General features: G+C 46.7%; 1 protein-coding gene across 1 annotated transcript in view; it reads right to left on the bottom strand.

Moving 5' to 3' along the window:
- SLC12A8 (solute carrier family 12 member 8) overlaps positions 1–23,458 on the bottom strand; it is a 124,579-nt gene that overhangs the window by 34,390 nt on the left and 66,731 nt on the right. Inside the window, exons 6-8 of the mRNA XM_034990787.1 lie at positions 13,980–14,067; positions 12,389–12,476; positions 4,200–4,346 (exon numbers count right to left, since the gene is read on the bottom strand). Coding sequence (XP_034846678.1) covers positions 4,200–4,346; positions 12,389–12,476; positions 13,980–14,067 — 323 coding nt within the window. The remainder of the gene's footprint in view (positions 1–4,199; positions 4,347–12,388; positions 12,477–13,979; positions 14,068–23,458) is intronic.

Genomic DNA, 23,458 nt, shown 5'->3' with positions numbered 1-23,458 from the left:
AAAAAAAAAACCCCAGGGAGATTCCATTAAACCCCACCAGATTGGCAAGAATTAAAAAGTATGATAATATCAAGCACTGGAACAAACATAGAGGGACAGGAACGCTTATCCACCGCTGATAGGGGTGTGAATTAGTACAAGTACTTTGGAAAAAGACTTTGGTATTATCTAGTAAGTGGAAATATACATACCTTATAGCTTAGCAATTCCAATAATGGGTATATAGTCTGGAAGACCTCTACCTGTGAACCTGTCTACTAGTATAAGAATGTTCGTTGTACTGTCTGTAGCGATTCCAAATCGGAAACAACCCAAATGTCCATCAACAGCAGAATGGAGAAATAAATTCTAGCAAATGAGGAAATGCTAGATAGGGATGATAAGAAACAAGTTGCTGTTCCGAGCAAAAATGTGGATGGCTCTCATAATGTTGAGTGAAAGAGGCATGCCACATTTATATAAAGTTTAAAGACAGGCAAAATCAAACAATTCTGTTTAGAGATGCATATGTAGCAAGCAAACCAGGGGTCAGCAAACTATGGCTCCCGGGCCATCTGGCCACCATCTGTTTATGCATGCCCACGAGCTAAGAAAGGTTTTACATTTTTAAACAGTTGGGGGAAAAAAAATCAAAGGAAGAGCAGTATTTTAAGACACACGAAAATCACATGAAATTCAAATTTCAGTGTCCATGAAAAAGTTGGATTGGAACACAGCTACACCTACCGCAACAGGTGTGTCTGCCTGTGGTTACTTCTGAGATACAACTGCGGAGTTGAATGGTTGTGACAGAGACCATAGGGCCTGTGAAGTCTGAAGTACTATTTGGCCCTTTTCAGAAAAATTTTGCCCACTCCTGGGTAAAGCCATAAAGAAAGCAAGGAAATTTTGATCACAGAAGTCAGGTCAGGAGCTATAGCTACCACGGGGAGAGGGACGGGGCTCGGAGGAGAGAGCGCATGTGGAGGGTGGCATCCAGCGGCTGGGAGTTTCACTTCAGTTATTCTTTAAACCGTTCATATTGGTCCTATGCTCTTTTCTGTATGCTGAATCTCTCCCTCAAAAAAAAAAAAAAAAAAAAAAAATGGGGGTGGGGGAACGCCTGGGTGGCTCAGTCAGTTAAGCGTCTGCCTTCAGCACAGGTCATGATCTCAGGGTCCTGGGATCGAGCCCCGCATTGGGCTCCCTGCTCAGTGGGGAGGCTGCTTCTCCCTCTCCACCGCCCCTGCTTGTGTTCTCTCTCGCGCGCTCTCTCTCAGATAAATAAATAAAATCTTTAAAAAAAAATTTTTTTTAAGTAGTTTCCATGCCCAGTGTGGAGCCTAATATGGGGTTTGAAGTTATGACCCTGAGATCAAGACCTGAGCTGAGATCAAGAGTTGGACGCTACCTGACTGAGCCACCCAGGCACCCCTCTCTCAAAAAAAATTTTTTTTGAAGATTTTGTTTATTTATTTGACAGAGAGAGACACAGCGAGAGGGGGAACACAAGCAGGGGGAGTGGGAGAGGGAGAAGCAGGCTTCCTGCTGAGCAGGGAGCCCGATGTGGGGCTCGATCCCAGGACCCTGGGATCATGACCTGAGCCAAAGGCAGACGCTTAACGACTGAGCCACCCAGACGCCCCTCAAAAATTTTTTTATTTTTTAAAGTTTAAAAAAAATTATACCACACACTTCTATTTTATTTATTTTTAAAGATTTTATTTATTTATTTATTTATCTGTCAGAGAGAGAAAGAACAAGCAGGGGAAGCTGCAGGCAGAGGGAGAGGCAGGCTTCCCGCTGAGCAGGGAGCCCAATGCGGGACTCAATCTCAGGACCCTGGGATATGACCTGAGCTGAAGGCAGGCGCTTAACTGAATGAGCCACCCAGGTATCCCTCAAAACGTTTTTTTAAAGTTTATTTTTTAAAGTTTAAAGTTTATCTCTCCCATTAATAAAGAAAATGTGCTAATAAAATCTAATCATACGTAAAGACGCTTTTGGGAGGAAAAAATTTCAAAGTTAAAGGGCAAGTGACAAACTAGAGAAAACATTTGTAATACATATCACAAAGAGTTACCCTCCCTAACAAAAGAAGAGCTTCTAGCAACTGAGAAGAAAAAGACCAACAATTACAGAAAAAAATTTTTTTAATTAAAAACTTAAAAACATACAAATATAAATGACTCTAAGAGGAAATGAGGTCCAACCTTGTTCATATAAGAGTAATGCAAACCACAAGGATCCTGAGATGCCATTTCTCACTACACAACTGGCAAAAATTCACATCTGACAATGAACCATGATTGCTAATAATGTGGTACCCAGGGCAAACAGCGGTCTACACACCCTATGTCTAAATATTCACAATTACAAACCAAGCTAACAGACTGTTAAAGCAAACGTGTTCTATCCTCCTTCCTTTGCAAATACAGCTTCAGGACAACGGGGAAGGCCAGGTTCAAGTTTAGAATCCTTGCACTCCTCAGAGTTCCCCAGTGGAGGATGGCTACCCGCAGCTCTCCCCCCCTGCCCTTCCCAGACCATACCGTGGGGGCCTCACACCCACATGTGGACTGTGACCCATTCCCTGGTCCTAGAAAGGACAGGCCCAGAGAAGAGGCCCTTGCAGACCCTGGATGTGGGTTGTAGAACATCTGGGCAGAGAATTCCAGGCAAGAGTGCAAATGATCAGTGCAGCACACCTAGGCTATCCAGAAGCGGGGCATGGGATCCAGGTGGGCATGTCCCCTTGTTCTCATGAACTTCTTATGCCAACGACCAGAACAGAGTCCTAGAAAGCAGGGTGTTTGTCCTGTGTCTAAGAGTGATGCTGGCTGTCGGGATGCAGGAACTGTTAAACATTACTGGTAGAAGCACAAAATGATACAAATTCTATGAAAGGTGTTTTGGCAAGATCTATCAAAATTAAAAATGCATCTACCCTTTGCCACAGCAAATCCACTTATGAAACTTTATCCTACAGATACATCTGCACGTAAAATAATTACACATGCACACATACAAAATTATTCCTTGTAATACTGTTTACTGGAAGCCACACAAGGGTTGATCTATAGGAACAGGTTAAATAAACTATGGTAAATCCACACGATGAAAAAAGAATGAAAAAGTGCTCTCAACATCCATATGAAAAGATGATTTCCAAGCCATATTAAATGAAAAAAAGCAAGGTACAGAACAATGTATTAGAATACTATCTTTGTGTAAAAAATAGAAGGATTCATAAAAAACTAATAAAAACAGCTACTGATAGGGTAAGGGTGCAGGTGAAGAAAGAGATAAAAGATTCGTGACAGGAGCAAAAATTCTCAATGTATACCTTTTATATCATTCTTGGTTTTGAGCCCTGTGTATATACTACCTAATAAAAATACATGAAATTAAAGAAAAGGCATAGACAACATAGAAGGTACAGACGTGACAGTCAGAGCTCCTAGCTGGCCCATGCTGACTGATGCGTAAGCAGAGGAGGATGGTAAGGGAGGACTGCTGGCCCTAACAGCGAGGGGTCTGGGGTGGAAAGGGGGTGGGGAGGGCCTCTGTGGTGCTCCAATAAGATAGAAATGAACTCGATCGCATAAAAACCACATTATTGGGAAGTGGGGTTCTCTATTTCTCTTTTGTCATCCCTTAGGTTTTAGGAATGTCTCATTCAATCATTCCATGACTCAATCAAGCTACACTATATCAGTGAGAGTTCAGGTAATGAGGACCGATGGGGACCCGGGGGCCCAGAGGCCCAAAGGGTGGGAAATCGTCATAGAGCAACCCCAAAGGGAAGGTGAATCTCAAGGGCAGAGTTAGAGCAGCAAGGTCCAACTCCCCTCCTCACCGAGAGATTTTTTTTCCTTCTATCCTGAACTTAAAGGATCCTGAATTTGTTTTTATTAAAGGATGTGATACTCCCTTTCCCTGCCGCTCAGGGTCCCAGATGTCACGATGACAGTTAGCCAACCCAGTGCTAAGGGGTCCTGGTGGCTGTGACACTGACAGATGCTTTGTCCAACTGGCCCCAACCTCAGGCGGCCAGAGGACAGGGGTGAGAGAATGACCTTTGCATTCTCATTTCTCCCACTCTGAAGAACTTGACTACTGGCTCTAATCAGAGAGACTTAAGCAATTTACTGGCTGATAATCAGGTTCACAGCAAAAGGTCCCTTTCTCAAAAAAAAAAAAAAAAAAAGGTCACTTACCCCTTGCCCCAAACAGGCCAGTGCGGGAATGACTTTCTCCTGGGCAATGCACTGCAGGATCCGGGGAGCTCCGTAGAGTCCTCCCATACAGGAGGCCAGGGATGAAATGTATAAGCCCAAAAGGAACAGGAAGCCTACCAGGGACACCTGTATGAGGAAGCAGTTTCATTACCCAATGCCAGAATCCACTTGTCCCTTTCTGCTCCCCTAGCACCCACCCATCTGCACCCCATCGATCATTAGTCCTCTAGATTCAACCTCTTGGATAGGATTCCAACATTCCCAGGCCCACCCCACTTCATTCATACCATGACTGTTTCAGTTTGGCCCACCATCACCTCTTGTGTGGATGACACAGGGTCTCAAATTGAGCATGCACTAGACTCATCTAGAGGGCTTGTTGCCCTCCAACAGATGAATGGATAAAGAAGATGTGGTCCATATACACAATGGAATATTATTCAGCCATCAGAAAGGATGAATACCCAACTTTTACATCAACATGGATGGGACTGGAGGAGATTATGCTAAAAATAAGTTAAGCAGAGAAAGTTACCTATCCTATGGTTTCACTTATTTGTGGAATATAAGGAATAGCATGGAGGACATTAGGAGAAGGAAGGGAAAAATGAAGGGAGGGGGAACCGGAGGGGGAGACGAACCTGAGAGACTATGGACTCTGAGAAACAAACTGAGGGTTTCAGAGGGGAGAGGGTGGGGGATGGGTTAGCCCGGTGGTGGGTATTAAGGAGGGCACGTTCTGCATGGAGCACTGGGTGTTATATGAAAACAATGGATCGTGGATCACTACATCAAAAACTAATGATGTATTGTATGGTGACTAACATAACATAATAAAATAAAATTAAAAAAAAATACAGATTCCTGATCCCCACCTCAGAGTTTCTGATTAAGTAGGTCTAGGAAAGGGCCCAAGAATTTGGATTTCCAACAAGCTCCCCGTTGATGCTGATGCGGAGGGTCTGGGGAGCACACTCTGAGGACCACTAGCAAACTGCAATGCGAATTGGCCTCCCGCCTCTAAGCTCCACCCACTCTGAATTGTCCCCAAGCCTCCGCCAGAGTGACCTCTCTAAACTCAAACCTGATCAGAATGCCACTGCCACAAAAATACCAGTGGCTTCCCACCGCCCTGGCACCCTCAGCCCTTCCTGGTTTGTGACCTTCGTAGCCCCATGTGCCACACGCTCGGACTTCTGTCAGCTCACTTCCCTGCCTGCTGCCACCCTCTGTCCATGCTTGTTACACTCAGGTGTGCGTTAAGACTCAGCCCAATCCCCTCCTCCGCCATGAGACCCTCCCGCAGACCCTCACAGCAGTGGCTGCTCCTTAGGGCCCCGCAGCACCTCAGCCTGAGTTTGGGGCGCACCTAGCATGCTGTCTCCTCTAGTGGCCCCAGAGGCCTCATCTCTGCAGGGCTCCTGTCTTGCCCATCCTAGTATACTTGGTGCCAACGCAGAGCTACAAATGTTGAATGGATGAATGAATGAGCTCCATGACCCACGTGGCCCACAAGTCACTAACAGAGTAAGAGGGGGCACCGTTGTTCCGCTTAGTGTTGACTTGCAAAGATCAGCGCTGCTGGCCACGCAGCTGGGCCCCAGGCTGTGGGTCAGAAACCCGCCCCGCCCTCCTGAGCCGGCCCTCCTCTGGACCCCCTGGGAAGTGGCCCTGCCGTCTGATTATTTGAGGTGCCCTTCTCCATTCTGCTTTCCTATAGGCACGGCGGCCAGTACTGCTCATTTGTCCAGCTATCACAGAGGGGTTAGCTCTAATTTGCATGGTCTTGTCACATCCTTCACGATGAAGCTTCTTCACCTCACTTTTTATGCCCCTGCTTTAGCCGTCACTGGCTCAGTGGCATCGAGCTACACGGGATACCAGCTTCTGGCTAGACCTCTTTCCTGGCTCATAAATTATGGAAAACCTGCACCAGCCAGGATTCCTGATCGGAAACAATATATTTTTAAAGATTTTATTTTTTTTATTTATTCGTGAGAGACAGAGAGAGAGACAGAGGCAGAGGGAGAAGCAGGCTCCCCGCGGAGCAGGGAGCCTGATGCGGGACTCGATCCCAGGACCCTGGGATCATGACCTGAGCCGAAGGCAGACGCTTAACCGACTGAGCCACCCAGGCGTCCAGGAAACAATATATTTTTAAAAGAATATACTTGTAGGACACTAGAGGTTCACATCACGAGGCTGAAAGATCAGGTGTGGAAAGGAACAAGACCCAAGCCCAGAGGTGCAACTGGGACTCTGGAAGAGGAACGCTCTGGCCAGGAAGTTACCAGCACCCTGCTGTCCTGCGGATGAATTCCCATCATCCCTTCTTCGTTGCCTCATTCATGATACTTGGAGCATCTGATGGGTCTAATCTAGATCACATGCCCTAACAGGGCCACAAAGGGACGGGCAAGAGAGGGGCTTCTGTAATATTATATGAGGCTCACTCCCTCCAAGATCATATATAGGTGGAATGACCCCCAAACGGTCAGGGATGCCAGGGGCCTGATGGACATGACTCAGGTCCACTACAGAGCCTAACTTGTCCCTCATTTCAGTGTGGATTACTTTTCCCTAAATGCAGGACCTCATCTCATCCCCAGTGAATGTCCCCTGTGTATTTTCTTCATTGACACCAGAGTAACCCCCACCTGTGATGTAGTCCGTGACACGAGGGGGTTCTCCTGCCGTAGAACACAGGCTCCTGCCGCTCGTGCGTCCTGCCCCTGCCCCACCACACCACAGGCTTCGTGGTGCCCACGAAATTCGTGAGGCTTCGCGACTCATGCCCTGGAGGCCTCACAAAATCGTTAGATAAACTGCTTCCATTATCAACCCCTGATCCATTCTGGGATGCAGTTCTTCACCTCGAACGTTTGTTTCTGTTTTCGCGACCAAACGCATCCTGTATTCATTAGTTTTAAAAATACCTAGACTCGGGTGCCTGGCTGGCTCCGTGGGTGGAATATCCAACTCCTGATCTCGGGGTCACATTGTGGGTACAGATTACATTGAAAAAAAAATACATAGACTCTGTGATAAAATTTTATCAAAAGCTTTTTTTTCCCAAAGATTTTATTTATTTATTTGAGAGAGAGAGAATGAGAGAGAGAGCACATGAGAGGGGGGAGGGTCAGAGGGAGAAGCAGGCTCCCCGCCGAGCAGGGAGCCCGATGCCGGACTCGATCCCGGGACTCCAGAATCATGACCTGAGCCGAAGGCAGTCGCTTAACCAACTGAGCCACCCAGGCGCCCTATCAAAAGCTTTTAGAAAATGCAACTAGGAGTTCTCCACTCCAGCTATACCAAAGAATCAGTCCAAGAGGTTTGGCTTTATCAGTGTTGGGTGGGGCACAGACGTCACTGATTTTTCAAAAACCCTCCAGGCAATTCTAATGTGCATCCAGGGTAGAGAACCGCTGGGCAAGGTGCATCGGAACCACTGCACTGTCCCTTCAGAGAATTCTCCAGGAGACATGATATCTCCTTGCAGAAATTTTATTGCTTCTTATCCAAAAGGTTATATATATTTGTGTTAAAAAAAAATTTGTTTTCATTGAAAGCCTGTCCATTACTCAGGTTGGAAGTGAGACTGCCTAGTCTGGCTTCCTCCTCGTGTGGGGCTGACCCAGGAAACTGGAGTCTCTAGTTCCAGGTGCTACAGAGATGCCCATGTTTGCCTCCCCACAGACACTCCCTGGGACTCCTGCAGAAACTCTCGGCTGGGGGCCAGAGACGGGACTGTCCAGGCACAGTGACTTGTTTATGTCCAGTGTGGCAACTGTGTTTACAATGGTCTGTTCACTCGACAATCTTTTATATAAAACTATTATTCTGTCAGTTTTCTGAAAAATAAATGAAATGTTGGTTGTCGTGTGTGGATCAATTATAAAAACTCCATTCTCTCTCTCTCCCACGTGTATCCTGTCCCTTCCTTCCCGTCATCCATCCACGGGAGCATTTGCTGAGGACAGGTGACAGACCTGGCCCAGCGCTAGGCACAGGGTAAGACGTTATAGGTACAACAGTGACCTACACAGCTTTGCTTCCAGCCCTTGTAGAATTTAATCACTTTCTCTCTTCATACGGAACTGTGAGCTTACGAACTATGCCCGTGGAGATGAAGTGAGCATTTATTTGAGCAGATGTGTGTCAACAGTTTTTTAGGGGGAAAAAAAGTACCCCTCTGTCATACAGCTGTTTGAGCAAAAATCTATCTCTCCAAAATTATCTGAGGTATGAACTACCCTAACTTCTTCCTTCAGTAACTCCTGATGAAAATTATAATTCCATCTCCTTGCTTTTTATATTTTATGCCAGCTACCATCAGAGCTTCAGTCCTGAAGAAATCTCACCTGTCCACCGGCCGTTCCTTTCTCCTGAAGGATCGCATTCAAAGTCATTTGCAAGGTGCTCATCCTGCCTCATCCGATTCCTATGGCCCCTTGACATCAGTGAGGAGTACATCCGGAAGCTCTTACAGTCCCAAATTGTCTCATGGTCCCCTAGTTTTCTCCCTCATCAGACTTCCACAGACAAGAGTTTCCTCAAACTGGCCCAGCTTCACAGAAGGACCGATATCTCAACTTTCAGTCAAGTTTTCTCTCACTTGATAGCCATTTTCCAGAAGGAAATAAAGGTGGCTTTACTTCCTGAGAGACAGCTCTGTGTCCATGAGGGAGAGCAGAGGACAGCCAGGCTGGGCTGGATGGGCAAGGCTGAGCAGCTTCCTCCTTCACCAGCTGCCAACCCTGCCCCCCGACGCCCCCACCCTCCACCGTGGGCGCTCCAGGTCCCTCCTGAACACCTGAAACCATGACTGTCAAATCTAAGAATGATTAGAGTTTACTTGGTGGGATACCTCCTTTTTAACAACGATGCTTTGGGGGTACTTTTCCTACTTAGTTTGTTCTTATTTTGCTGGTTGGCAAGCTCCAGGCTTCCTAAAGTATTTGGTCTTTTTGATGTTTAATAAATTTCTTTTTTTCCTGGACTGTATACAAGTTTATTCCAAAACAGTTATTTAATCTATTTAGTTTTACCTCTGCTAATACCTGTTCTTCATACAATTCCTCTTTCTATAACTGAATAATATTGGGATTGACTTTTTTTTTCCTATCCAGTTAAATATGGTGGACTTGTAGGAAAAAAATATGTCCTACCTATAAGGTTATCCCCATTAAGGAGTGTTCAGAGGAGGCAATATTTAATAAGCACCTACTGTGTACCAAGTATTGTGCTTTACATAGATTACCTCAGAGCCACCACAAAAAAGGGGTGCCTGGGTGGCTCAGTCATTAAGCATCTGCCTTCAGCTCAGGTCATGTTCCCAGGGTCCTGGGATCGAGCCCCGCATCGGGCTCCTTGCTCTAAAGACTTTTGAAAAGGCGTAACACTACAGGGCAGCTTGTTGGCTCTGTCGGTAGAGCAGGCGACCCTTGATCAAGAGGTTGTGAGTTCAAGCCCCGTGTTGGGTGTGGAGCCTACTTAAAAAAAAAAAAAGAAAAGAAAAAAAAAGCATAACACTATGGAGACTGACACCCAAGAACCAGGCAAAAGTTTATGTGGGGTAGGAATATAAAGCAAAAAAGAAACTTCTTAGAGAAACCGTAGGCTGGGAAGACAAATCATTAGAAATAGATCTGAGAAGCTGCGGAAACCAAAAAAGAAACAGATGAACCGACCAGCTGCAGGTCAGTGGAAAGGAATTCAGGGCAGCCAGCAGCCACTGAAGATAAGCGTTCTGGCAGAAAGCACCCGACAGAAAGACCGAGAAGTGCTCGGCGGAGCTTCCTGAGAGCCAGCATCAAGGGGAGCGTCCTGGAGGCCTGCTTGGTCTCTGCCCCAGGGTGAGACCCTCAGGACACACAGACCAGACTGAGGAGGCCTTGCTTCCTCAGGGCCCAGGAGAGCTCAGAGATGGGCTGGCTCAGAACCCAGGCCACGGCTAAGATGTGCAGCGGAGATAACAGTGACCCCGAGGGTGGTAAGCCGAGTCGAGGGACCACGGAGGAGACCGTGCGCTCGTACCTTGTTGCACCACCCCCTTCCCCAGGCGCTGCTAGTGAAACCTTTCGCGGCCCAGCTCGCTGCTGAGTACAGACCTGCTACTGCAGCCGAGTCCGTCCCAAGGAGGGACATCAGAGAGCAAAAAGGGAGGGCAGCCAAGGTTGGAGGCTCCGGCGGCGGGGGGGGGGGGGGGGGGGCGTAAATCCTGTGCAGTCCCCTTTGCAGGGGGCAGCCCGGGGGGCAGCAGCTCAGCACAGTGCCCCTTTCTGGAGTTGCCCTGGTGGGTTCTTCCACTGTATACTTACTTGCTGTACCAGCCCCTGTTTGCTACTGAGAACCAAGAGCAGTATTTTTCCTGACTTGACAGCCTTTACAACCGCCTCTTCTAGGAAACGGTCCATCCCCCTCCAAAGCCCGAACCCTCCACCTCTCCGCCTGGTGTGCACACAATGGCACTCCCACACATTAGTGCCCAGCGTGGTTTAGCAGGTGCCCCCACCGGCTAAATGTTCGCCTACCTGTTTCAACGCCTAGGACAGGTGGCATTCCAAACAAGCTTCCGCCAGCTCAGGTGGCTATTATTAGTGGTGGAATTTCCACCCACAAAGGCTTTCCCGAGCTGTCCGTGGAGATGTTTTTACTCTCCTGTGGTGGCCTTCCTTGGATACAGGCTGCCTCCCCTCCCGTATACCTGTTCTTAGTTCTCTCTGCAAAGGAGGGGAAGGAGGGGAGAGAGGAGCCCCCAGACCAAGGCATAATTTGCCTTATTCCATCCATATCAGAGCCTCGAATGGTTGAAAGGACCTCTGTGAGGGAATCTACTAGAAAGGAACCCGCTTTAGAGGCAGGCTGAGCTAGCTAGCCACTGGCAAGTAGCAGACCACAGCAGGCAGACCCCCTGGTCAAAGCATCAGCTGTTCCCCGAGGCCTTTAATTCCTCTGACGCAGCCAAGCTTTTCATTCCACGATTAGAGAAAAGGCCCGTGGGAGATGAAACTCAAGATGGAAGCTTGCATGAGGTATAAATGAGGGCCGCAGATTCCTTCCCTGAGAGGAGGTGTCTCGCTGGGGGTCTAAGACCTTGGTCCCGGGAAGGGCGTGGAGAGAGTGCCCTCACCACCTGAGCTGCTCCCCCTTTCAAAACCTGCTTTCAGAGTCAAGACCCCTGAAAACATAGATCATCTTTACATTGTCACCTACATATCTTAAAAAGAAACCTGTGCTAATGTGGAAACCAAGCCCAAATGTAGCTCTAAAAAGAGAGTTCAGAGTTTCCTGCCCCAGGCTGCCCCAGTCAGCGGTCCTCTGTGAAGATCAGCAAGGTGGCTTTGCAAAGCCTCACACCGAGAGAAAGTGCTACTTTCTCCCAAAATCTGAGCAGAAACACTCGGGAGTTAACTAGGAAAACTTTCCTAGCCTTCTACATTTCTCTGATAAATGACAGGAATCTCAGGGTCCACTTTTCCTCCAAGAACTTAAGGGAAGGTAGGAGTTTTGGGGGATTTCCAGAAAAGCATCTGGGAATCTTATTCTCCTAGGTTCTAGAGATGCCAAATGAGTGTCCTTCACTGTCACCTGACCTCCAGCCTGTTAAGGGGCAGCTGTGGAATGTGAGGAATTTGCTAATCGGCTTCTGGCAGGGTCCACTGCTCTAGAAACAAAGGTGTTACAGCCAGCCCACTCCTGGGGAGAGCCCATCGAGTCAAGGTCTGCAGAGGGCAGGGTGGGCTTCCCCCTGTCACTGGACCTCCTCCAGCTCCCTCCACTTTGCTGCCTCCTTCCCACCCCTCGGCCTCCTCCTTTACTTGCTTCCAGTGAGCAGCCCTTTCTGCTCATGGCGGAAGGTGACGCGAGTGGCAAAGATGAAGGGCCAACTGGTTGAGCTCGGGGTTTGCGCTCAGGGCATTCTTTGTTTCTGTCCTGATCTTTGACAGGAAGAGATACTTTTGTTCCTCTTATTTAGTCCCCTGACCCATAAGAAAAATCTGTACCTTTTCCGTATTTTTGCCCCCCTCAGCCCCCACTTCAGTCCTGGCCCAGGCCTCTCTGGATTCCCAGGCAGGACTGCAGGGGGCGGGGGGCAGCTATTAGTAGATGGGAGCCAACGCAAGACGCAGCAGACTGAGCTGGTCGGCAGAGCAGGACTCACCCACCTTTTCTGCTATCAGGAAGTCATAGCGAAGGGCCTCTCGGGTGCAGGCAGCGCCCAGCAGGAAGACGAATACAAGGTACAGAAACCACCTGCAAAAACCCCAAGAGTGGAGCAGAGCTTACAACCCCCCCCCCCGACTTCAGCCAAGCACATCCCAACCCACCGCACTCAGCCCCCCGGGTTCCCGCGGGGACCCGTCTCAGAAGGAAAGAGAAAGGCCAGTCATGAAGCCTCTCTGGCTTGTCTGAGGGGGCTCCCAGCACTATTTCCCCTCTAGCATATCTCTTGCCAAAGAATGTATGATTGTTTTGTCTCTTTGTTACATTAAAGAAGAAAGATGCACTGAGGGTGTTGGGAGTGGGGAACAGGAGACCCCTCTGGCCTCCAGGTTGCCTGGACTCAGGCAGGGGTGACCGGCAACCCCACAGCCCCCCTTTGCACCCCTGCAGACTTCTTAGTCCCACCGTTCCTTGGATCCCGGATGACAGAGAGCTGGGCCCAGTGTGAAAAGGGCAGCGGTGACCTGGCTCTGCCCCAGATGCCCTGTGACCTTGAATAAGTCACATGATCCCCGCGGCCTCATTCCCATCTGGGCAGTGAAAGGACGGGCCAAAGGTCCGTCCCGGGACCTCCCAGCTCTGACCCCAAAATGAGGCAGGACTCTTTCTTCTCTGTCCTTCCCAACACCCGAGCGTTCTCTGTGGCCTTCGTTCTCTTGCCAGCATGCAGCCCTACTTAACACACATCGGACTGGTGCTGTGTGCCCGACGCAGTAGGGCCACTCTAATAAGCTGAGAGCAAATTCAGCGTTTATGAAACGCACATAGTCGTATTTCGAAGTACCACACTTAAAGTAACACAGGCACTTTTCACTTCTCAAGTCATCGGCACGTCTACGCCTCTCACATCCACACAGTGAAGGCAGAGAAGCTTCTTCCTGGGGCACAGAGAGTAAAACAGAAGACTCTGGAAGGTCAGAAGCAGCTCCAAGGCCACTCAGTCTGCTCGTGTAGGTGGCGCGGTGGGAACTAAAACCCTGAGAGCCTTGGGGTGGTGCCGGGGAGGTGAGCTGAGGGGAGGCCAGCCTGCCACGTGTCTTCGCACACAGAGGCTGCGCCACAGTCTCTGGGGTACACAGGTTCCCATTATCCCCATTTTATGAGAAGGAAACAGAGGCTCAGAGAGCTAAGTACATTGTTCAGCATATCACCCAGCCCCCCAGCAGCAGAGCTGGGGTAGAAACCCCAACCTGACGGCAGAACTCTTCACCTTTCTGTTCCTCCCAACAATCCTGGAAAGTCAATGGTTAAAAAATCCCCAAGTTCAAAATGGAAGTGGGGGAGGAGGAGGGGCAGGAGGCTGAGGAGAAAGGAAAGAAAGGATTCATCCTCCTCCTCCTGCATTCCCAGGCAGGGGGTCTAAACCCACCAGACGTGAATTTTCCAGCCGGCTGAGTGTTAAAAGGAGAATTGGAATATGAAATAGATTGGCCACAGTTGGGGCACTCTCAGAACAAAAGGGGCAATCCCCTCTTTTGCCTCGGGTTTTCTCTCCTTCTCTCCAGTGGATTGCCACCAGGGGAACTTACTTACGAGATGCCAACAGCTGCTAGGGAGCCCAGGGGGATGCTGGCAGCGGGCTCCCGGAGGTCACCCCCCATGTTGAAACCGGCCATGACTCCTGAAAGACACCCAGACAGGGGAGAGGGGTGAGCAGTGCACTCCACTCCATGAATCACCTTCCCCTCGTCAGGGCCCTCTCCTGGAAGCTATCCCATGGCAAGCCCTTCCATCTGCAGTTCTGGCAACTGAGTTTCTCAATCTCCCCTGGCAACTGGGGAGGCATCTGTGGGGCATGAAAGGGACCTTTGTGGATTGGATGATGCTTGGGAGGAAAGCCCTGCTGGCTACAAAAGCATCTTGTGGCCCAGTGCAAAGTAATGAGGGTGAGTGAGACATCTGGCAGGCTGCACAAAGGTCCTGTGGCCACATACTGAGCTCTGCCACCCCCTTCTCCCCCAACTCCCTGGGGAGGCTCAGCCTTAGCAAAGCACCTGCTGCCCCCTCCTCCACTCAGCTCCTTGCCTCTGCTGCCCACTGACTGCACTGGGGTTTAGGTGTCCTGGGAGCAGGTCCCATCCAATAGCCAGGGCCAGAGACCAAGGGGCTCTAAACAAGTTCCAAAGAACCATCGTGATGCTACCAACACTGAGTCACAAGCTCCTCTCCATCATTGCCTCTATTCCCCACGAACACTTGTGAAAAGTCATAATTAGTCAAGATGGGGAGGGAGGACACCATGTGGGATGGTGAGAGGGGTCATCACCTCTGTCCGTATTCACCCACAGAAGAAACCAATAAGACAATATGTTCTGAACATCAAAAGCGGGTCCAGCCCACAGGTGCTCTACAGCCCTGGTCAGGAAGGTCTCACAGAGGGGCGGGTGCATCTCAAATGTGGCCTTGTGAGAAGATTTACATAGGCTTAGAGAGAGAGATGGGTCTAACGCCATCATTATGGGTTGAACACCTTCAACCTGACAGTGCCTGGGCTAATGCTTTCCATGCATTTTTTATCTTGTTCAATCCTTACAACAACCACGTCAGAAAAGCAGAATTATTTCCCCTATTTTACAGAAAAGGAAACTAGTATTCAGAGAGGTTAATTAAAGCGGCCTAAGGTCACACATTTACTAAGTGGGAAAGCTAGGCTTCAACCCCAGTCTGTCTGACTCTGAAAATTCTGTTCCAACCAGCCCTGCTAAAACGCTTGCAGAAGTGCAGGTAAAATGGGGGTGAAGTGAAGATGTGGAGGCAGAGAGTTAACGGGGGCCTATTTCCAAGGGTGCCCTGAATGGGGGACCCGCACTGGGACCTGCACACGCATTGACCAGCAATTCCACTCCTGGGACTTCCACCTTGAACAGTCAAGGATATGAGTAAAGTGTAGCCAAAAATGTTTATAAAAATGCTTGTCTATACTAGTGAAAACGAGAAACAACCTAATATCTACAAGTAGGGGATTGGCTACATAAGTGATGATACATCTTTCACTAAATACCAGGGCTCGGCGTTGTCGGACATATGTTGTGACACAGAAAGATATTTAAAAAGCTATTGTTTCATTTTCAGATACATATTATAAAACAGAACATGTGGTATGATCCCACTGTTGTAAAAAAAAAAAAAAAAAGACAACAGACAAATGTATGCATGGCGGGGGGAAGGAACCAGGACATATTTTAAAATGCTAAACATTTTCAAATGTGTTGGTGATGGAAAAACAGATCATTTTTCATTTTCTTGCTTAGATTTATTGTCCCAATTTTCTACAGTGATTGTTTTGAAATGGGGGCTTCTTAAAGGGCTTTTTGTTTAAAATGCCACATTAGGCATCTTCTCTTTCCTCTTGTTTCCCTTCTTCCCAAGATCCTATTAAAGGGTAGGAAGGGGGAAATGCATCCATGCCTATAAGCAAAGAGGGTTGGGACGGGGAGCCGTGAGTAGAAGAAAGGTTGCTACAGATGTCTGGCACATAGAGAATGGAGAAAATGACCCAGCGTGAAAGGGGAGGAAAGGAAAGCCTTAGAAAACTTCTCTAGAGGATCTGGATAAACCCAAGGAAAACCAGGGCTGCTAGTGTAGATGTTTGCACCCCAACGAAGCCCTCCTCAAGGACTGGCCGTACTCACAAATGAGCCACAGTCAAGTCCCCTTCAGGGATGCAGACCTACACACACTATAGCCAGGAAGCCATGCCAGCAACCCAAGATTGCCAGGGGTGTGATGAAAACCAGCAACGAATGCATGCATGATAAAAATAGAACAACCTGGGCTGGAAGGAACATATAAATCAGAACACAGATGAGAATTTTGAAGAAAATACAATTAGTAGCTCCAGACACATCCAAGAAGAATATTCTCTCTATAAAGCAAGGTGCCAGGAAAACAAAAATAATCCAAGAACAAAAAAGAACTTTTGGAAATTACAAACATGATCACTAAAATTAAAAATGCAACAGAAGATCTGAAAGATAAAGTTAAGCGAGTATCCCAGAATTGAGAACAGAAAGATAAAGGGGTACGAAACTGAGCAAAGCCTGGGAGAAACAGAGGGGCTATCTCAGAGTTACAGCATCCAACTAACGGGAGGTCCAAAAGAGAGAACAGAGAAAATGAAGGAAATAACCAGATAAATAAACCAGAACTAAATAATAAATAACCGGAAATAAATGTCTTCAAACTGAAGAAGACACAAGTCTTCAGGTTGAAATATCCCATAGAATAGACAGCACAAAGAACAAAATTTAAAAAGCCCATACCTAAATGTGGCATTGTGCAATTTCAGGAAAAATCCTAAATATTTCCAAAGGTAAAAAACTGAACACTTATAAAGGAACAAAAATTAGACTTCTCTTTGGCAACAGTGAATGCTAGGAAACAATGGAGTGCCGATTTTAAAATTCTGAGGAAAAATTATTTGAAACTACAATTTTAGCCAGATTACCAATTAAGTGAAAGCAAAGTTACATAGACAAGGGCTCAAAAAATTTACCTCCACATATCATTTCTGAGGAAGCTACTAAAGCATGTACTCCAGCAAAATGAAGGAGGAAAACACGAGATTGAGAAAAGAGTGGTGATGACTCAGGGATGGAGTAAAGTCCCAGAACCACCATCGTCACTGCGTAGAAACCAGCAGGGACTGAGGCAGAAGGCTGGAGGCCCCAGGAGGCGTGCCTCTGGATAGGAACTGGATTCAACCCAATGAACAGTATGAGTAACAAGCTGAATGATTTTAAAGACATGCTAAACTGCATATCTTGGCAACAAGAGAAAAGAAAGTTTATTGAAACTCCAGGAAAAGTGAAAAAGAAAGTCAATGTCTAAATATGACTCAAACTAAAATGTCATGACATGATTTTACATAACTAATGGAATATAAGAAAAAGTAACCCATTTGACCATGATATGAGGAACATTCTCTCCTAAATGGCACAAGGACTGCATCAGAATCAAAGCAAAAGAAATGGAATTCTAGCTACTACTTCACTCTTCACCGAATGACAGCTACCTGGTCATAACAGTGTACATGTTTACTGTTTTGTTTTGTTTTTTTTTTAACTTCTAAAAATTGACTATAGACAAAGCACAGAGGACATAGCTCTAGTTATAAAATAGAATATGAATATCATCTACCTCAACAATGTAGAGGTGAAGCTGGTATTAGGAACCAATACTAAAAAAAAAAAAAAGAAGAAGAAGAAGTAGAGGGAATGTAAAAAGCACTAATATCTTCATTTTAGTAGTGCTGAAAAACAAAAATATTTGTCCCATGACCTTTTACTCAGGTCTGGATTGGCCCTTACAAGCTTCAATTAGTTAAATAAGAAAACCTGAAAGATGATTCTAATAATGCCTTTCAAGCTAGCCATTACATTTGGAAAGTAGGTAAAGAAAAGGCTAGTGAATATATACCAGTTGCAATAAATTTTAAACTAATTCTAAACTTCTTCTGTATCTTGTTATCATAAAGGAGAATTTCTAAGCATTTGCTAAAAAGAGCAAAGAAATTTCCAAGAATATTGAGCAGTTTGTCTTTGAAGTTATAAAGATTGTTAACTTATAAACTTAAGATAAAAAAACTTTAATAGATTTGAGTGTGTGTGTGTGTGTGTGTGTGTGTATGAAACTGTGCTTGTTCACTGAAAGTTGTAGCTACAGTTTTCGTGGCATTTTGCCTACTCGCCCGCTAATTGTCAACTCGTTATGGCTTCTCTCATATTGTTCTAAAACGCAAATATAGAAGGATTGTGTAGATTCCTCCCAACTAGGGATTCCCTTAAGATAACTGAAGTATTCCTTGTAAAAATATTTTACACATAAAATAAATATGACTCTAATACATTAATCTTAAAACACAACACTGAATTTCAATTTCCCACACCAATAATAAAGAGTGAAGGGATGTAGCTCAAAACTGATAAAATAACAGAGATCTAAGAATATTATTTAAAATTAAAAAGGTAACAACAACAAGAAAGCAATGTAACTATCAAAAATTAGGAAGCGGATGGAGGAGCATGTAAGTAAGTGAAACTCCATTTCCTAACATGGAGTCAATAGTTTATGTCTTTCATTAATCAAGTTACAGGTTCAAGCTTATTGCTTGGTAATCTACAGCTAGCTCCCAAAGTGCTAAAAATGATTAAAAGCAGTTGCCCCAATGGGCTATCTGGGGTTGCGATGGGTGGGGTGGGAGACTACTGCTTTCTATCATAAACACTTCTGTAGGATTTTCTTTTTTGTCATGTGCAGAACTTATCTGAATCACAAAAGGATGCCCAGGACCTGCCTCACTCTGACCAGTGTTCCTAGGATCCGATCCTGTCACTGAGGCTCTGTTCAAAGGCTAGGGCTTCATTGCTCGCTCCCAGAACTATCTGGTGCCAAGGGCATCCCTGGCCAAATCTCCACATTCACCTGACTCCCAGACCCCACTAACTTCATCCACTAACAGCAGCCCTTCCTGGACCTCCTAAATTCTGACCCCCTGCAAAGGTTCCCACCTGTCACCACATTTACTGGTACCTCACCTGGCTGGCCACATTCCTTCCCACCATTGACAACAGCCTCATTCTGCACCCCCCTCCACTCCCCTAGCAATTTTATGCCCATTCATTCAGCATTGTGAGATTACATACTGCTAATTACTCTTTGCCATTTTAGTACCTCCTATAGTTCGTCACATAGATGCACATTTGTGCATCTTCCATCAGATCATTTACAAAGACCCACGAGAACTGCACTGGTATATATGCTCTGTCTAGGAAAGTGATTGATTAATCCTAACTGCTTCCTGCTTGCAAACAGGTTCTGCATCCGTAACAAAAGCCCTTTTCTTCTCCCACGAATCCCTCACACAGTCGACAACACAACGTTTGATCACAGGGTCTGTTAGCTAGCCTGGTGTGGGGTGCACTGGGATCCTGGTCAGTGGGAGCAGAGACAACAGATATGGGCAAGGCCATCCTCAGGAATGGGCCAGACCCAGACAGCCAGGAAGTTGGCTTTGTTGGCTCTGTTCTTTGACAAAACAGAGAAGCCAGAAGGGAGGTAGTCAGTACCACCAACACAATGCACCAAAGCCAGGGAAATGCCTGCTAGGCGGGTCATTCCTGTTAGGCTAACGTGGGCAGACTGATGTGGGTGTTCTGTGCGCACCTGTTAGATTGGTTTGCACACTGATACTGTCGTTTGCAGAATTTCGCCCTTGTGTGACTACATGATTCCTGAGCAGATGATCACCAGTTTTGGTGAATTAGAAATTTCTTGCTTGTCAGTTGGATCTAGAAAAATTATTTTGATTTAGTAATTCTTTATGCATGCTTGTCAAGTATTACAGAGATTCTCTAGTTTGGCTTTCCATCTGCTTCTGGTGCCATTTTAAGATATTATCGTTAATGGTAGAGCTGGATTTAGTGGGTGTAATATAACAAATACTATTTCTCAGAGCATTAGTATCCAGATGTTTTACAGGTATTAAAAAAAAAAGCTTGGCGGGCGCCTGGGTGGCTCAGTTGGTTGAGCGACTGCCTTCGGCTCAGGTCATGATCCTGGAGTCCCTGGATCGAGTCCCGCATCGGGCTCCCTGCTCGGCGGGGAGTCTGCTTCTCCCTCTCCCGCTCCTCCCTCTTGTGCTCTCTCTCTCTGACTCTCTCTCTCAAATAAATAAATAAAAAAAATCTTAAAAAAAAAAAAGCTTGGGAAAATCTTGATTAAACAAGATTAGAGAGGTGTTTACTGCTGGACTTATCAGTGCCTACAATATGCTAATTTCATTGTCCACTCTAAGAAAAGAAATGTAACACACAGTGTTTCCCAAAACTTATTTAACAATATTACACTTTTTTTTTTAAATAAAAAACTTTATTCATTACTAGTGTTTAAGGGAACACAGTTTGGGAAACACTGTGTCCGTTTTATAATTACTATTTAATCTTTATGCTTTTCTTGGGAGGCTTCCTAAAATCGCTTAAAATGGCTACTTAGAATAACAATTCTTAAAGCTGGAAGGTGTCCTAGAGGTCATCTACTCCAACCTCTTATTTTACAGATGAGGAAAACAAGGCCCCAAAAGAAGTGATTTTGCCCAAGTTTCATCAAGTCTCCTGATCTCAAATCAGTGTTCTTTCCGCTATGTCACAGAGTTTCTTGGTTTCTAACACCCATACTTTTCTCGGATTTCCTTTTATAACAGAGAAACTGTATGATTCATTTGGGGTTACTCCACCATGAGAAGGCTGAATTTATCAGTTATGATCAGCACTTGACACACTGGTTTACCCTCAGGTACTTTCATCACCAGTTCCAAATCACTAGTCTGTGCCTCTCCAGGGTATTTCCCCTCCTCGTAGGTCTTAAACTTCCAGTTCCAGGAAGCAGTTAATCGCTTTACCCGAAACCACATTTCTCTCTGCATCAGGATGACAATATAGTCCATGCATTGTTACCACGTGACTTCGGTAAACAGCTTCCTTCATATGGTTAAGTCTTCTGACTTGGTTTTCTACCCTAGTTCCGCAGCCTTTTAGCAGATGCTTATTGTCTCGGCTTTTATATATATGTAACATGGCGTCGGCCAGCACCTTGCCCGCTTAGGTTTATGGGGCTAAACTTGCAGCGCCACCCATAGTCTCCTGGGCACTGACATTATGCCTCCAGTTTGGGTGGGTGGCACCAGGTGAACAGGGCTTTGGGCCTGGTGCCACAGCGCCAAGGTCAGACCTAACAACAGGCAGAGATGGCCGGGAGAGAAACTCATCCCCTCTACATCTCAACAATACGCCTGCGGTTAAAAGATCCAGTATCAATGTCAAGTAACCACTTGCTTACAACATTTGCGAGACTGTGGCCGTGTCCTTCTGCCCCCAGTCAACCCCCGCTCACACAGATCAAAGCCTTTACTTGCTGCATTTCATCACAATCCCACTTCCTACCCTATTTTCCTCTTTGTTGCTGAAAATGAAAATTAGAAAGGGGGTAAAAAAGCCTACTAGTTTTTCTAGGCTTTTTTGGTTTCTGTTAGTTGTTCATTAAAGGACTACTTACTCTTTCTCAAGGAGCTCCCAAGCTTCCTCCTGGGAGCTTTTCAATCCACATCTGTGTCCTTAGAAACCTTTAATTTTCTCCTCCAGCTCTACCTTAATTGTTTCTCTGCTGCCTATTTTCTCTCTTCTTTGAAGTTCATGAGTTTATTCTTTTTCTTTATCATGAAGGCAGAATATCCATGCACTAAAGTTCCCACACCTTGTCTGTTGCCTTTTGTGCTGAAGGAAGCAGTCTGCTACTGTTTGGGGGCAGTGTGGCTCGGAGCCTCAGGCTCCTCATCTGCAAACGGGGATCAGACGCTTTACCTGGCGGGGCCGTTGTAAAGTTAGGAGGAACGGTGCCTGGCACCTAGTAGGTGCTGAATAAATGTCCACGCAGGAAAGACGGGCTCCCCTCCTCACTTGGAAATCCCCTGGGTTCCTAAGGACCCTGGCCGTCCCTCCTTACCTTCCACCTGATTCCCAAACCCACTCCCTCCGCACACCTGGCTTATTGGCTGGTTTGTTTAGCGGCTCCCGCAGGAAGCTTTCCTCTCCTCTTGGGTTCTATTCTTGGAGGCAGAACTTGTCAGGCCCCACCCTCTCCATGCCTGAGAGACTCTGCTGAGACACATGGCGTCTCCTGGAACACTGAAACGCCAGGATTCAGGCAAGCCTCGCTGGCCTTGCTGGCAGCTCCCCAGGCCTGTGCATTCTCCCTTCCAGCATCCTCTGCAAAGTAATGGGAAGCAGTGCGGTTCACCACTTACTGTCCGGCTGACCTCTCTGTGTTGTTGTTCCCTCATCTGTAAAATGCAATAATAACCGAACCCATGGAAGGATCCAAGTTCTCTGGGGTCTGACACTTTAAAAACAATACAGACTTATGAATATGAAATTAAGAACAGGGCTTTAGCAGGAGCTCCCGCAAGGGAGGGACCCCTCAGCCTGGGCTTCATTACCGTCATGCTAAGTCTGCGCCTCACTGGAGCAGAGGGGCTGTGTGGTGAGGCCGAAGTGAGAGACCGAGTGTAAAGTGCTCAGCACGGCGCCACGCATAGTGGGCTGTTGTAATACTAAGGATTAGTATAGATACTTATAATAATTTTGATGAAATTATAAGTTAATTCGATAAATAGAATTAAAAAAATGTATAATAATTATAAAGCTTCCTTTTCTCGTGTTCCTGCTCATAAGAATGCAGTGGGGTGAGCCCCAGCTTCAGCCTGCCCTTACTTGAGGCTCTCTCCTCCTTAAGCCTGGGAACCCCATTCTCAGTGAATTTCCATCTCCTAGTTCTTCCCTGTATTGTGGTCCCTGATCCCTGGAGTGGCCGTGTGTGTGTGTGTGTGACAGAGACAGAGAGAGAGAGAAACAGAGGGAGAGAGAGAATCCCGTGGGCACCGAGGTTGGTTTTTCAGGGCAAGTTTGGCAGCGTAGCTTGGAGAAGGAAAGCACTTAAAGAAACAAAGCAAATGCAGAATCTCCTCCAAGGCCCCAGCCCCACCCTGTAGCCACTACCACAGGGTGTCACAGGGTGTGGCCGACTGCAGGGAGAAGGACAGAGGGACAGGCCTCATAAATCCAGAGACGCCACTGAAACCTAGTTTTCAACTGATCCTTACAGGAATTGTCCTACCCTTGAGATAAAATATCTAAGTAACTAAAATAATATGTCTCTGACTGGAGGTGGGGACAGAGTGGGGGGGACTTGTGTTTGTTCTTCCAAACTCCTCTCCCCTCTCCACAGCGTGGAGGTTCTCTTGTTCCAGAAGAGGATGGTGTTGGAGGGAGCCCCGGCCATGACTCACTCAGAGCTAATCCTTGGCAAATCCATCACCATGGAAACTGCCAATCATCCATGCTTTTCATAGCTTAACAGAACATCTGCCAGGGGAAGCCAAGTGATACAAATTGTTCGTCCTGCCTACCGTGTTTACACTGGGGCCCCTGGCAAACAGAGAGCGAGCCCGGGAGGCAATG

This window comes from Mirounga leonina, unplaced genomic scaffold, assembly GCF_011800145.1.
Source record: "Mirounga leonina isolate KUSES-001 unplaced genomic scaffold, KU_Mleo_1.0 Mir_115, whole genome shotgun sequence".
Taxonomy (NCBI): Eukaryota; Metazoa; Chordata; class Mammalia; order Carnivora; family Phocidae; genus Mirounga; species Mirounga leonina.
This window is presented reverse-complemented; position numbering and strand designations above follow the sequence as displayed.